We start from the raw sequence: 14821 nt of genomic DNA, 5'->3' as shown, positions 1-14821 counted from the left end.
TCTTATTTCTGTTACCTAGGAAATTCGCTTGGGTAGAATTCTTTTCTTGACAGGGGCATTCTTTTAACTGTGTTTGCTAGTGAGGTCATGGGTCAGGTATTCCTGCTCTTTGAGAGATGGCTCAGTGAACAATATTGTCCCTGTGTGTAAAAGATGACCACTGCTAGCACATTAAACAAAGCATCTCTGGGCAGTGGACCCTGCTTGCTTTAATAGTGAAAAACATTTTCACATTCAGAACCAAGAGCTGTTAGCTGAGCCTGTCTAGCTGGACGCAAGCTTGAGCTGGAGACTCTTACATTCCCCCGGGGAGACAACCTAACCCTGTATGCCATGCTTCTTCACAGTTATGTTTCCTCTGTGCATCATCAACGAAGAGTCGTTCTGCCCCTTTCAGTTTGAACCAAGAACCCTGTGATGTTATTTCCGACCCCACCATTTTGGATTACTTCCACTACCAGTCCCACTGATCCAATGCGTGTCACTTATATGTGTCTAGATTACTTGTCAGTTATGATGGATTCAGGCCCAAAACCCCATTACTGTGAGGCTTAGCACTTTCTGGAAATCTATCCCATTTTGCACATCTTCACTTTTGATAAATTCTGCTGCCACGAATGTCAGCAGAAAAACACATCTCCATTAAGCATTTTTTTGGCATTCATATACAGTATCAAATAGATAAAAAGAACAGCAACTTTCAACTCTAAAGATGGGAAATAGCAACATTTAGTCTTGTTTTGTACTCCCCAGCACAGCATCCAAACCGTAGCAGAGAGGTGAGCTTCTCCTGGTGAGCAGTGTAAAATGTCCCTTGAAACCTGTCTGAGGGCTTCATGGTCTCACAGTCTTCCCTCTCTTTTTTTTTTTTTTTTTTTTTTTAAGATTTTAGTTAGTTATTCATGAGAGATACAGAGAGAGAGGCAGAGACATAGGCAGAAGAAGAAGCAGGCTCCCTGCAGGGAGCCTGATGTGGGACTCGATCCCAGGACCCTGGGATCACACCCTGAGCCGAAGGCAGATGCTCAACCACTGAGCCACCCAGGTGCCCCCCACAGTCTTCCTTCATAAAGAGAGGCCTGCACTCTCGTTCCCAAAACATCCATTCCTAATTCCTAACCAACAGTCCTCAGGTGGCTGGCTGGCTTGAAAGCTGAGGTCAGGAACTGCAGTGAAGATCAGCCCCTTACCTTCTTCCTATTTCACTGTTCCAGGTGAAGAAGTGACAGCCCACCATACACGTTGTACATCTTTCCCGAGACTGCATATCTTTCCACTTTATCCTAGCCTCTTCAATATGTTCAAGCCCTGACTACTTCAGAAGCATGTCTGGAATTCCCTCATTGCCCAATATTTGCTGCCACCATCTTGATCTTCTATATGTCATCTTCTCCCACTGGGACCATTGTGACAGTCTGTGAGCTTGGCTCCGCGCACACACACGCCTCTACCCGCCCCCCATGTGCCTATTCTCCCCAAGCAGCCAGAGTGATATGGTAACCAAATTAATATGCATTCACTCCTTAATGAGACATGGATGGAAACCACACCAGGGGGATTGTCACACAAAGGAAATTTTATATGCAGCAAATAAGGAGATCATGGGGAATCATTTCCAAAGCTGTGACTCCCTGAGCAAGAGTGAAGGGGTTCCTTCTTTTTAGGGTTAGGATGAGCATTTAGATAGGGGAGCCTCATCATTGCACATAGAGGGGGTATAAGGCTGCACATGCCCCTTAAGAAAACATGCCTAGACATACATTGTATGTTATGTATTGGAGATGGGGTGGAGATTTATTATAATAATGAGGTAAAGGTAACAGTCAGTCATTCCCTGGTTCGCTCCATAGTCTATCTGCAGAGGCATGAGTGGGGGTTAAGTTCAAACTGATCTGGGGGGTCTGGGCCACCAGAGCTCTTTGTCCAGGTAGTCATTGTTGCTTGAGGGGTAGTTTCAGTTTTCATCATGGGAGGTTATGCCCACCAAGTCTTTTGCCTGAGTTAAGAGATAAGCTAGAAAGAAGAGCTTAAGGAAAAATGTGGGACAAAGGTCTGTGTGTATAAGTAGTTGAGTAGTAAAGGTCAGGTCTTGGGGTCTAGCTGGTGACAGTGTTAAAAACTTACCTGGTCCTATCACTGTTTTTTTTTTTTAAGATTTTATTTATTATTCATGAGAGACACAGAGAGAAGGAGGCAGAGACATAGGCAGAGGGAGAAGCAGGCTCCATGCAAGGAGCCAGATGTGGGACTTGATCCCAGGACCCCAGGATCACGCCCTGAGCCAAAGGCAGGTGCTCAACCGCTAAGCCACCCAGGCGTCCCACACTGTCTTGCTCAAACTCTGTCACTGCCCTTAAGAGAAGGTATAGAATTCTTAGGCTACCTCGGGTCATATAATCTGACCTACCCCAACCTCCCAACATTTTGCAGCAATGTCCTAACTTAGTATACCTTCTTATAGGTTCTAGAAGGCAGCAAAGCCCTTTCCCTGCTCCGGACCTTTGCGCATCCTGTCTTCCTGCTTAGTTTCTCTCACCAGCTCTTACTGGGTCTTTGGGGTATTCTTCAGTATGGCCTTCCCTGACACTCCCCATACCTGCAACAAGGTTACATCTGTCTATTATACACCCATACTACACCCTTCATTTTCCTTCATAGCATTTTTTGAGATTACAATTATTCGAATATTTGCCCCCACTAGACTTTTAAGCTATGTACAGTAGGATCTGTTCAATGTGTGCCTCATCCATCCTTAGGGCCTGATAGCAAGAAGTTTGGCAGTATTTAGTGCTCTCAGGCATTAAACAAATGAGTAAAAACAACCTTCCTAGATTCATGATTAAAATTCTTCTAGTATTCTATTTCCTATACCACTGAGAAAGCTAAAACAGAAATAAAATCATTTGTTCTGAGTCACCCAGCAATCCATAGCTTGTAGCCAAAGCCTGCCTTGGACCCCTGATGCATCTCCTGGGGGTGGTTTGGATACTAATTTTGACATGATTTAGGAGTAAAGTCCTGGTCCCTGGAAGGTGCTGGAATGCGAGATGCATACTTTGCTCTGGCCTTCTTTTGTTCAGGACTAAAGGCGCCTACAGCTGGATCAGTTTCTTTTCCCTTGACGAAATCTTTCTCTAGTCAATTGGTGACATTGATTTGGCTTTGGTCTTATTTATCAGCCTAGGGTCTTGGATGGGTCTTGCTGGAATAAATACACAATTTATGTTAAAATGGTGAATGCAAAAAAATAAATAAATAAATAAATAAAATTTTTAAAATGGTGAATGCCGGTGTCTGCCCTGGGCCCTTGCTTGTTCTCCTTTTTGAAAGCTCTCTCAGGCCACATGTTATTTGTCATCTGCAGGGGGAAGTGGGGAACAGCAGTGGCAGGTGGGGAATCCTCAGAGATTCATCCCTTGAGAGCAGATCAGTTCCAAGGACCACTTCAAGTGGATCTACAGTTTTGTTCCTTGACAAGTATCAGCCTGTGAGCAAATTCCGACCACAGATGTGTGTACTTTGTCCTCTATTGGTATTTTATTTTATTTAAGATTTTATTTATTCATGAGAGACACAGAGAGAGAGGCAGAGACACAGGCAGAGGGAGAAGCAAGCTCCATACAGGGAGCCCGATGCAGGACTCGATCCGGGGTCTCCAGGATCACGCCCTGGGCTGAAGGCGGCGCTAAACCACTGAGCCACCCGGGCTGCCCCCCACTGGGATTTTAAAAATCATTACTAGTGCTAACATTTAAAAATCAAGATTATCGTGTACAAACTTGACTTTCTGTGTTTTCTTGAGGGGAAAAAGAATAAAAGGAAGTATCTAGCAAAATTGGCACACAACAGGGGAGCTAGCTGGCCCAATCAGTGGAGTGAACAACTCTTAATCTTGGGGTCATTAGTTTGAGCCCCATGTTGAGGGGTAGAGTTTACTTAAAAAAAACTTTGGCCCACAACAGTTAGCTGGGGCTGAGTAGAGACTGTTCCTTACAATAGACATAGTTTTTCTTGTTTTCTGGTCTCTGCTCAGCCTGCCGTATTCATCTACTGTACCTTCATGGCATTTGTGAGTTTGCAAGCCCTGTTTTGCATTTGTAAGTCATGTGTATGTGTAAATATGAACAAAAGCTGTAATTGACACTCTGTATCATAATTTTTTTCTCTCTCCCTGCTTCCTTCTTTACTTTCTCCTTGTGTCTCCCATTCTTTGCACCACCTCTACCATTTTACAGGTTCTGGGACTGCTGGTGTGGACACTGATTGCTGGAACCGAGTACTTCCGGGTCCCTGCGTTTGGCTGGGTCATGTTCGTAGCTGTATTTTACTGGGTCCTCACTGTCTTCTTCCTCATCATCTACATAACAATGACCTACACCAGGATTCCCCAGGTGCCCTGGACAACAGTGGTAAGGAAGCCAGAGGTTGTCTTCTTGTCCATTGCCCACTAGGTAGGATGGACGTAGTCCTTCTTTCCTTAATTCGGGGTTGTGTCTGCCAGCAAAGCAGGGGATAAAGCCAAGGAGAACTCGACACAGCAGGTAATCTTCACATTATTCCATTGCCTCTAAGGTGTTTTACCAATGAGTATGAAACTGGGCATGTTGGAAGGTCCAGAAATTTCTTTTAGAGAAAATAACAAATCAGTTCTCAGAAGACTGAATGAGGAGAAATTCAGTTCTTCGTTAGTGTCCCATAAACAGCATCACCTGGAAACAGGTACGTCAGGGCGCCAGCCTCGGCAGGTCTCATGTCCTTCAAATCCCTCCTGGGGCCACGGCCTTAGCCCTTTGCATGCAGAGCTCTTTGATGTTGGGATGCACAATGTGTATAAAGTTAGAATGAAAAATGAAACTGCTGTTAGAATAAATAGGTGTCTTCATATTTGGAAGCAAGTGTGGTACAGGGTGATTGGATTCTTGTCCTGGCTCCAGGCACCATGCTGGGGGCAGGATAAACCCACATTCTGGGATGAAACAGATAAGAAAATGTACCTGTCTGCTCTGCTGCCATAACAAAATATCATATTCTGGGTAGCTTAAATGACAGAAATTGATTTCTCACACTTCTAGAAGCTGGAAGTCTAAAATCAGATGTCAAGGTAGTTGGTCTCTGGTGAGAGCTCTCTTCCTGGCTTGCAGATGCGTGCTATCTTGCCATGGCCCCATGTGGAAGAGAAAGAGAACACAAGCTCTTCTTGTAAGGGAACTAATGCAATTAGTTCCCAGCTTCATGATCTCATCTAACCCTGATTACCTCTCAAACACCTCATCTCCAAGTACCATCACTTTGCTGACTAGGACTTCCACATGTGCACTTTGGGGATTAGAGATTCGGTCCATAACATTCTGCTATTGGCTCCCCCAAATCATTCCCTTCTAGCATGCAAAATACATTCATTCCATCTCAACATCCCCAGAGTCTTAACTCATTTCAGTGTCAACTGAAGTCCAAGATCCAAAGTTTCACTTCACATCTAAATCAAGTATGGTGAGATTGGAGGTAGGGTTCATCCTGAGCAAAATTCCCCTCTAGCTGTGAGCCTGTGAAGCCAGACACGTTAGGTACTTCTAAAATACAGTGGGGAGACAGGATAGATGTTCCCATTCCAAGAGGGAGAAATAGAGAAGAAGGAAGGGGTGACAGGTCCCAGGCAAGCCCAAAACTTACAAGACAAATTCCATTAGATCTTAAGGCTCTAGAATAAGCCTGTTTGGTTCAATGCTCTGCCCTCCAGACCCACTGAGGTGGCATTGTCACCCCTAACCATCCAGGGTGACCTTGCCCCTGAGGTACTAGATTGGGACATCCTGGCTCACAGACACCAGAGAGGCAGCCCAACCCTTTGAAACTGAGGAACCAACCAGCCTGCCCCCCTGGGTCTGATGATCTCTGAATAGGGCTTTGGCTGATTCATTCTTTTTTTTTGGAAGATTGGCACATATTTGCAGCCAAATAACTCATATTTCCAATCTATAGAACCCAAGAAGTTCCACGGCACTCCTTATATTTTGTTGTATCTCCATCCCTTTCCATTCAAGCTGGCAGCATTTCACCGGTATAATCCCTTACCTGTTCCTGGCTTCTGCTGGCACATGATTAGATCTGTGGTTAGCATCCATGATCTCTTTATCAAAAGGTTGTTTGGCTACACCCATATTATTCTCTTCAGATGAAGCTTTTTTTTAAAAAAGATTGATTGATTGATTGATTGATTTGAGAGAGGGTAGGGGGAAGAACAGAGGGAGAGAGAATCTCAAGCAGACTCCTTGCTGAGCACACAGCCCAGTGTGGGGCTCCATGCCATGACCCTGAGATCACAACCTGAGCCGAAACCAAGTCAGATGCTCAACCCGCTATGCCATCCAGGTGCCCTAAGCTTTCTTATTTTTTTTCACAATATGGGAAGGCTGAGAATTTTCTAAACCTTCAAGTTCTGCTGCTTTTTTGCTTGATAATCTCTTCTTTAATTTACCTCTGCTTTTGCATTTTACTATAGACAGGAGAAACCAAGCCACTCCTCTAACACTTTACTTTTTTAAAAATCTCATTTAAATTTCCAGTGTTTTGCTTGCAACCTCTATCCTCCACAAAACACTAGAACACAGTCAGCTAAATCCCCTGCCACTTTATGACAAGGATCACCTTTCCTCCAGTTTCTGAAAACATGTTCCCCATTTCCATTTGAGATCTCTCCTCAGTGCCCTTTAACATCCATATTTTTAAAGATTCTGTTTGTAGTTATTTATGCAGTCTCTAAAAAGATGGAAGCTCTGTCTTGAGTTCTCTTTTCTTCCTAAGTCCTCATTGGAATCACCTTCAACATCCATAGTTCTGGTATGCTCCTCAAAACTCTCCAGCCTGTACTCATTATCCAGTTCCAAAGTCACTTTTATACTTTTAGGTATTTGTTATAGCAGCACCCCACTCCTGGTGCCAAAAGCTGTGTATTCCACTCGATATAAATTCTCTATTAGCGTTCTCTAGAGAAGCGTAGGCAATAGGGTGTGTGTGTGTGTGTGTGTGTGTGTAAAGAGATTTATTAGAAGGAATTGGTCCACATGATGGTAGAAACTGAGAAGTCCCAAGATCTGCTGGCACATTGATGGTGTAGTTCCAGTCTGAGTCCAAAGGCCTGAGAACCAGGGAAACTGATGCTGTAAGTTCTAGTCTGAAAACCACCAGGCTTGAGACCCAAGAAGGCCTGATGTTTTGTTTCAAGCCCCAAGGCAGGAAAAAAAAAGACTGATGTCCCAGCTCAAGGCAGTCAGGCAGGAGCAGTTTCCTCTTATTCAGCCTTCCTGTTTTATTCAGGTCTTTAGCTGATTGGATGTGGCCCACCCACATTAGAGAGGGCAGTCTGCTTTAACTCAGTCTGTAGATTCACATGCTGGTGTCATCCAGAAATCCTCATAAACAGATCCAAAATAATGTATGCACTCCAAATATTTGTGCACTTGTGGTCCAGTCAGTTAGCCCATGAAATCAACCCATTATGGTACCCTGTGACACATAGTAAAATGAACTAAAGTGAAGTACAAAGTGTGATGGAAGTTATCATCTTAGCTGGGACAGCTGGGAACTCTTCAGAGAAGAGCCAGCATTTAGTGTCTTGAAGATTGATCTGGCACATCTTAGTTTTAAAATGCTTTGATTTGCATGATCAGAATTTATCATCATGGGGACCTCTGGGTGGCCCAGTGGTTGAGTATCTGCCCTCAGCTCAGGTCATAATCCTGGAGTCCCTAGACCGAGTCCCACATCAGGCTTCCAACAGGGAGCCTGCTTCTCCCTCTGCCTATGTCTCTGCCTCTCTTTCTGTGTCTCTCATGAATAAATAAATAAATAAATAAATAAATAAATAAATAAATAAATAAAATCTAAAAAAAAAAAAAGGATTTATCATCATGAAATGTATCCCCATTTTATAAACAAGAAAACTGAGGGGTTTTTTTTTATTTTTTTATTTTATTTTATTTTTTTTTTAATTTTTTTTTTATTTATTTATGATAGGCACACAGTGAGAGAGAGAGAGGCAGAGACACAGGCAGAGGGAGAAGCAGGCTCCATGCACCGGGAGCCCGATGTGGGATTCGATCCCGGGTCTCCAGGATCGCGCCCTGGGCCAAAGGCAGGCGCCAAACCGCTGCGCCACCCAGGGATCCCCCGGGTTTTTTTTTTTAAACTGAGATTTAAATAAAGTTTTAAAACAGTATTTTTAAATAAAATTGAAAATATTAAAATTTTAACATTAAGGACATTAAAAAATTAAAATAATGCTCTAGCTTCAGTTGGTAGAGCATGAGACTTTTTTTTTCCCCTAAGCAATAACATTTAATTTGCTCATAAATTTGTAATTTGGCAAGGGCTCAACAGGACAGTTTATCGCTACTTCAGTCAGCTGGAAAGGCTTGAAGGTTGGATTGTCCATAGCCCAGTGGCTTGGGTTCCAAAAACTATTTTTTTTAAATTCTTTATTTAAATTAAGTTTAGTTAACATATACTGTATTATTAGTTTCCGGGGTAAAGTTTAGTGATTCATCATTTGCATATAACCCCCAGTGCTCATTCCATCAAGGGGAGCATGAGACTCTTGATCTCAGGGTTGTAAGTTTGAGTCCCATGTTAGGTGTCGAGATTACTTAAAAATAAAATTACAAGTGTTTAAATATTGCTTTTAATGGTGCCCCCCCCTCCTTTTTTTTTTAATTAACAGTGCTCCCTTCTGGCACTTCCTAGTTTTAAAATGGCTTTGATTTGCATGATCAGAATTTATCATTATGAAGTGTGTTCCCACTTTATAAATAAGAAAACTGAGATTTAGAGCCTCAGGACTTTCCCCAGATGCCCGCACAGCTGGAATCCATCTCTCTTGACTTCCATCCAGCATTTTTTTTTTCTATCTCATTCTGCTCCAGGCACACTTCTGCCTGGAGAGTAAGAACCCAACCAGCAATCAGGAGACCAGGACTTATAGTCAGGAGATCAGGACTTGAAGGCCCCTTAGAATTGCTTAATCCTTTATCTCATCGAGCAAGACCATCAACCTCCACCAGAGAGGTTGCACACTCGTGTGTGGAAAAGACTAGAGAGGTCATCCAAGTGAGTTTGAACTCAGTGGGTGTTGAATTCTCACTACCCAGACACGCTTGTTTGGTATCTTAATCAACTGGGGAATATTCTTCACTTTCTGAAGAAATGAGTTGGCAGCGTACTCTCGGAATTGTTGGGTCTTTTTTTTTTTTTTTTAAGATTTTATTTATTGGGCAGCCCGGGTGGCTCAGCGGTTTAGCGCCACCTTCAGCCCAGGGTGTGATCCTGGAGACCCGGGATCGAGTCCCACGTCAGGCTCCCTGCATGGAGCCTGCTTCTCCCTCTGCCTGTGTCTCTGCCTCTCTCTCTGTCTGTCTGTCTCTCTCTCTCTGTCTCTCATAAATAAATAAAATATTTTAAAAAAAGAACCTTTTAAAAAAGATTTTATTTATTTATGAGAGACACAGAGAGAGAGGCAGAGACATAGGCAGAGGGAGAAGCAGGCTCCCTGCGGGGAGCCTGATGTGGGACTCTATCCCAGAGCCCCGGGATCATGACTTGAGCTGAAGGCAGACACTCAACCATTCAGCCACTCAGGCATCCCAGAATTGTGAAGTCTTCTGTTGTTTATTTCCCTCCCTAAGGGAATCCAGAAGTCTTGGCTTTTTGTGCGAACTCTTTCACTTTTAAAATATTTATAGCCAAATATTAAAAACTTCTTTTGTTACCAGCAGATGCTACAGGTCAAACATGTCTGACTTTGGATTGAGGGTTTTTTCTTTCCTGTTCTAAGAAGCCCCTTTGCCACCTCTCAAAAGCATTTGTGAGTGGGGTAAGCAGTGTTAACTGGATATCCAAAGTGAAGTCTGGGAAAAGTTTTCATGTGTAACAACTAAGGTCTCAGATCTTTATGACCTGTCCCCAGTAGAACCTCTTGCAGGAACACACTGGTTCAGATGCTGGCCCTCACTGTATGTCCCACACAAATTAGAGCATGGCAGGGATCAGGCCCACCCAGGACTCTGCTGAGGCAGCTGATAGATTCCTGGTGCCAGAATGAACCTTCTAGAATCTTGCTACTGAAAGTGTAGTCCCTGGATTGGTAGCATCACATGGGAGTAAATGAGAAACCGTAGGCCCTGCCCGAGACCTACCGAATCAGAAACTCTATGGAGAGTCTGGCAATCTCTATTATAAGCTTTCCAGATAATTCTTAGGCACCTAAAGTGTAGGAAACAATGTTTTATAGGCCCACATCCCTTGCCTGGAACCTTTAAGCCAGATATGTCTGCAATCAAGATTTTTTCCCCCCAATTTAAGAAAGATAATAAAGGAATCCAGTGCACTTACTACATAAGGTGACACCTCCTCCTGACTCTGGGGGCAACACCATAATCAGACATGGTAATGTTTCTGCAAGAACACATGCATTTTCCTGCTAAGAGGGTTAATAAAGACTACATTGCCTCCATTTTTCAGAGCAGTAGAGAGTCTAAGATTGCAGAGAAGGGATCAGTAGAACAGGCTTTGGTCCACAGGGAACTTGGCCAGGAGACCGCACATGGGACACTACAAAAACCAGAGTCTCATAGTTTTGCCTGTAGCTCTTTGCTTGACAAGGCATGAGCTTTACACTGGAACTAGCTTGAGAATAGGCATTTTTCTTAATGCATTCGAGGAGAATATAGGTGCAGAGTTACTATGTCCATCCTTAACATGGAGCAGAAACCACAGCGGGTTCCTGTGAGCACCTTTGAGCTCCTGGGTAATACCATTTACCCAGCGAGGCTGTGATGTGCTTTCTGATGAATCTGATCTGAACTAAAACTTCAAAGCAATATAGTTGTCCTCCTCAGACCACTAAGCACCAGAACCTACAAATGCATTTTCTGAGGATTCATCCTCTGCAACTCATCCCTCCTGGTTGGCTTCATTGCAAGCACTCTGAGCAGTACAGGGCATAGTACCCAGGGCAGAGGGTATGGCCTCCTTCTGTAGACAATAGCAGCCACCATTTTTGAAGTACCTACTGTGTGCCAGAGGTCATGCTGGATCCTTCATCTCTTACCTCATTTCACTTCACACTAACTGCAAAGACGGGATGGATTATTTCCATTTTGCAGGTAAAGAAACTGAGACACTGAGAGGATTTTGATAGGAATGGGATGCAGGTCCCCTGATGCCAACCATAGTCGTCAACCCTGGAGTCCGCTTGGCTCCAGGGTACACAGGTGCCCTGGTTCTAGCCTTCAGGAAATCTCTGAAATGGAAAGAACCTGCGTCCTCTCTACTATGAAGGGATGAGTAATTCTTAGCAGTTAAGTTTGGTAGGTTGTGGATACCAAGAATCTAGTATGGAGGGTCAATAAGAGGGCCAGCTCTATGAGGCTTTTTATCTATGTGTGCCTTTATTTGGGGGGGAAAAGGACATTTTATACAAAAGTGGGATCAAATTTCAGAAAAGAATAGCCTCCCTCCACCTTCTTCTACAAAGGAATGGTTGGAAGCATTTTGTAACACCCTGTATCTGTTCTCTGTTCCCTGTGGCCCAGGGATACTTTGAGAACTGGCATTCTAGTTGCAGGGGCTCAACGGTCTTTCCACTTGGAGAGTCTAGGACTCAGGTCCTATTTCTCTAGAGCAGTACAACCTTGTGTTTCTGTGAAGTTCAGTGCTATTCCAGGGCCCACTGAAGCTTTGTGCTGCCCTCCTTCACTTCTGTAGCCACACAGATCTCTTTATCTTAACCTCTGTAACAATCTCAGCCCCTGGTTTCTTTTCCCTTTTTTCTTTCTTCCCTCCACCTATGTTCACTAGTTTCCCACTCCAGGCATCCCCCAAGACGTACATACTTTGGGAGTCCTAGGAAGATGACGGGAACAAATATGTTCAGCCCTGATGTAGCAGAATGGAAGCTGTGAGAACCTAGCAGGACCCTGAGGGGTGGCGTGCAGGGGAAGGAAGCCCCTCCTCACTTCTCTCCAAGTGAGATAAAGTTTCTCATTTCCTTGGATAAATTGATTGGGCCACACTTAGTATGGGATGGGGCCACATACCCTCAGGGAGTCTTGTCCTCACTCCCTCTCCAGCCCTTCCCCGACACAGCGGCAGGGACAAGGCCCAGGGCTTGGGTCAGGGTGGTGCTGGCCAGACTGGCCTCTCCAAATGCTCTCTCATTCATCTCTACCTGTGTCGGGGGACTGGACATGCATGGGTGTCCCCAAATACATGTTTAAAGACGCTCATCACAGCGTTTGTAATCTTGGGGAAACTAGGAACATCAAATGCCCATCAATAGGGGAAAAGTTAAAATCTGAGGTATTCGTGTCATGACATGAGATGGGGCCCATCTGTTAGGACTGACATGGAAAATTGTTCTCAGTATCTTTCTCAATGAAGGAAAGAAATCCCAACAGAACCAAAAAAAAAAAACAAAAACAAAAACAAAAAACAAAAAACAAAAAAACTCACCAAATTGGCTAACTATATGGCTGTAGGTTTGTATAAAATTGGGTGTTTGTTTATATCTCAAAGGAAAGGGTTAGGGTGAAAGGAGTAGACTGACTTTTTAACTTGAGATTGTTCTGTCCTGACTGATTTTGTTTGATTACATAAATGTGCATACTTTTTAATTTTTTTCTTAAGCAGTTGAATGTTTCAAATGTAATACATAGCTAATTTATTAAATAAAAATAAGCTTAACTGCTACCAGTAAAAGGCCACAAAATGAAAACTGTCTCCCACTCCTCAGAGGTAACTATGTGTAATTGTTTCAGCATTTTTTAAAAAGGCAGGGAGTCTTTTACTTGGCAAAGAGCAAATGTACAAAACTCTAGAAGTGATGTGCAATAAAAAAAACAAAACAAAATGTATTTTTAAAAAATGCATGGATGTGTTCCTGGACCAAAAAAAACTCCCACAGCCAACAAATATAATGAATCATCCAGGGAAACCAGAGCTTCCTGGGGACACATTTCTTTCTTTTCTTTTCTTTTTTTTTTTTTTTCTCAAATTGATTTATTAGGGGGAGAGAGAGAGAGAGAGGAGGAGGGGCCAAGGGAGAGGGAAAGAGAAAAATCCCAAGCAGACTTCCTGCTGAGTAGGCAGGCCAGTGTGGGACTGGATCCCAGGACACTGAGATCATGACCTGAGCCGAAATCAAAAGTCAGATGCTTAAACAACTGAGCCACCCTGGCACCCTGGCAATGCATTTCAAATGGCAGATGAGCATCGTGGGCACTGACCCTTATCATAAAGGTTAATGTCTGTAACCCAAGATAATGTAAGCCAAGTATGGAGGAGGTAACTGGGATATACAACCCACCTTAGAATGCTAGGACTTGCATCTGGAAAATTCTATATGCCTTTCTTTCTCCTACAAGAAGAAGATACTGTTTCTCCCCTCCCCCCCCCCCCATCTATTCACCCATTCCTGTCTCTTTGAATTACTGAGGGAGAGCTGTTAGACCATAGAGTACCTACTTCTGAGAGCCACCCTCTTCCTACCTGTATAAAGCATTGGTTTTCTGAATCAGTTTTGCCCAATCCCACCACTACCTCTCACCCTTGTTCAGATAGGATCAAGTTTTGTACATTTCACAGTATGATTTCCTAGAGTTTAAATATAACTGAAAACCAGATATCTACTTGGATTTACATATCTCTCTTCTTTAAGAATAGAAAAAAATAAAATGAAGCCAGGGGTGAGATTAGTTCCCAAAGGACTCTATTAATATGTATAACCTTCTTTTTATTTTTAAGAACTATCTGCTAGGATTGAGGAGTTCACCTAAATGTCTCTCCCTGCTTAGAGTGGAGGGAATAGAAGACCAGCTGGGCCTGCTTTGGGAAAAGTTCTGGGTCGGGGACAGGTGCTGAAGAACTGTGGCTACTGGGACAATGGTCTGGGCAGATCTCACTGGGGGGCCCTGCTGCCTGTCTTCCTCAGCAAGTCATTAAGGTCACTAAGGGTGAAATCTGTATGAAGCAAGGATCAAGAGCAAATTGAGAGAGAGAGTGGTGGCTGAAGGGACAGCCTGGGTGTGTTGGGGGGCAGGTGAGTGGTGTCTGGGTGTACTGTGGATAAGCTGGTGTGAAACCCTCTCCTCCCCAAGGCACTGATGAGCAGCTTCTCAGAGCTCTCATCTCTGCCCCCTCCAGGTGTCCAGATGCCTCCCTTCTCACACCTGGTATACAGTTCTGACTGGTCCAGAGGTGCCCAGATCTTCCACACTCCCTGACCACTCCATCTGTCTATCTCCCCAGGGTCTGTGCTTTAACGGCAGTGCCTTCATCTTATACCTCTCAGCTGCTGTGGTGGATGCATCTTCTGTCTCCCCCGAGAGGGACAGCCACAACTTCAACAGCTGGGCAGCCTCATCAGTGAGTTAACAAGCCCTTTCACTGCCCCCTACCACACACACACACACACACACACACACACACACACACACACGGTCAGGGTCATGGTCTCCTCCTCCCACTGGGGCTGGAGATCCAGGAGGGGGACCAAGTGATCTGTAGAGGCAGGAGAGCATCACCTGCAGTTGTGACACTCTGGCAATTAGCTTGTTGGTTTGAAAGCATGAAAAACTACTGGGGCCTCCTGATGGCTTGAAGCATGCAGAGGTTAAAAGACTCAGCTTGAGTGAAAGGCAAATAGCTGGAACAAAATAACTATGTGAGGAAGAAAAAATATTTGAGGCAGTCTAAGAATATTCTACTGACTAAAGTTCAAGTGGGGAGACAGTTGTAAAAAATGAGCACACCATGATTCTATTTTTACTCA

At 43.9% G+C, this 14821-nt stretch overlaps 1 protein-coding gene across 3 annotated transcripts in view; it reads left to right on the top strand.

Annotated features, from left to right (window-relative positions):
- CMTM8 (CKLF like MARVEL transmembrane domain containing 8) overlaps nt 1-14821 on the top strand; it is a 109803-nt gene that overhangs the window by 93316 nt on the left and 1666 nt on the right. For 2 of the 3 annotated variants that reach the window (XM_025461096.3, XM_025461095.3), the window contains 2 exons: nt 4236-4409; nt 14299-14415. In XM_025461096.3, coding sequence (XP_025316881.1) covers nt 4236-4409; nt 14299-14415 — 291 coding nt within the window. The remainder of the gene's footprint in view (nt 1-4235; nt 4410-14298; nt 14416-14821) is intronic. The other variant, XM_049099800.1, reaches the window with a different exon arrangement.

Source organism: Canis lupus, chromosome 23, assembly GCF_003254725.2.
Source record: "Canis lupus dingo isolate Sandy chromosome 23, ASM325472v2, whole genome shotgun sequence".
NCBI lineage: Eukaryota > Metazoa > Chordata > Mammalia > Carnivora > Canidae > Canis > Canis lupus.
This window is presented reverse-complemented; position numbering and strand designations above follow the sequence as displayed.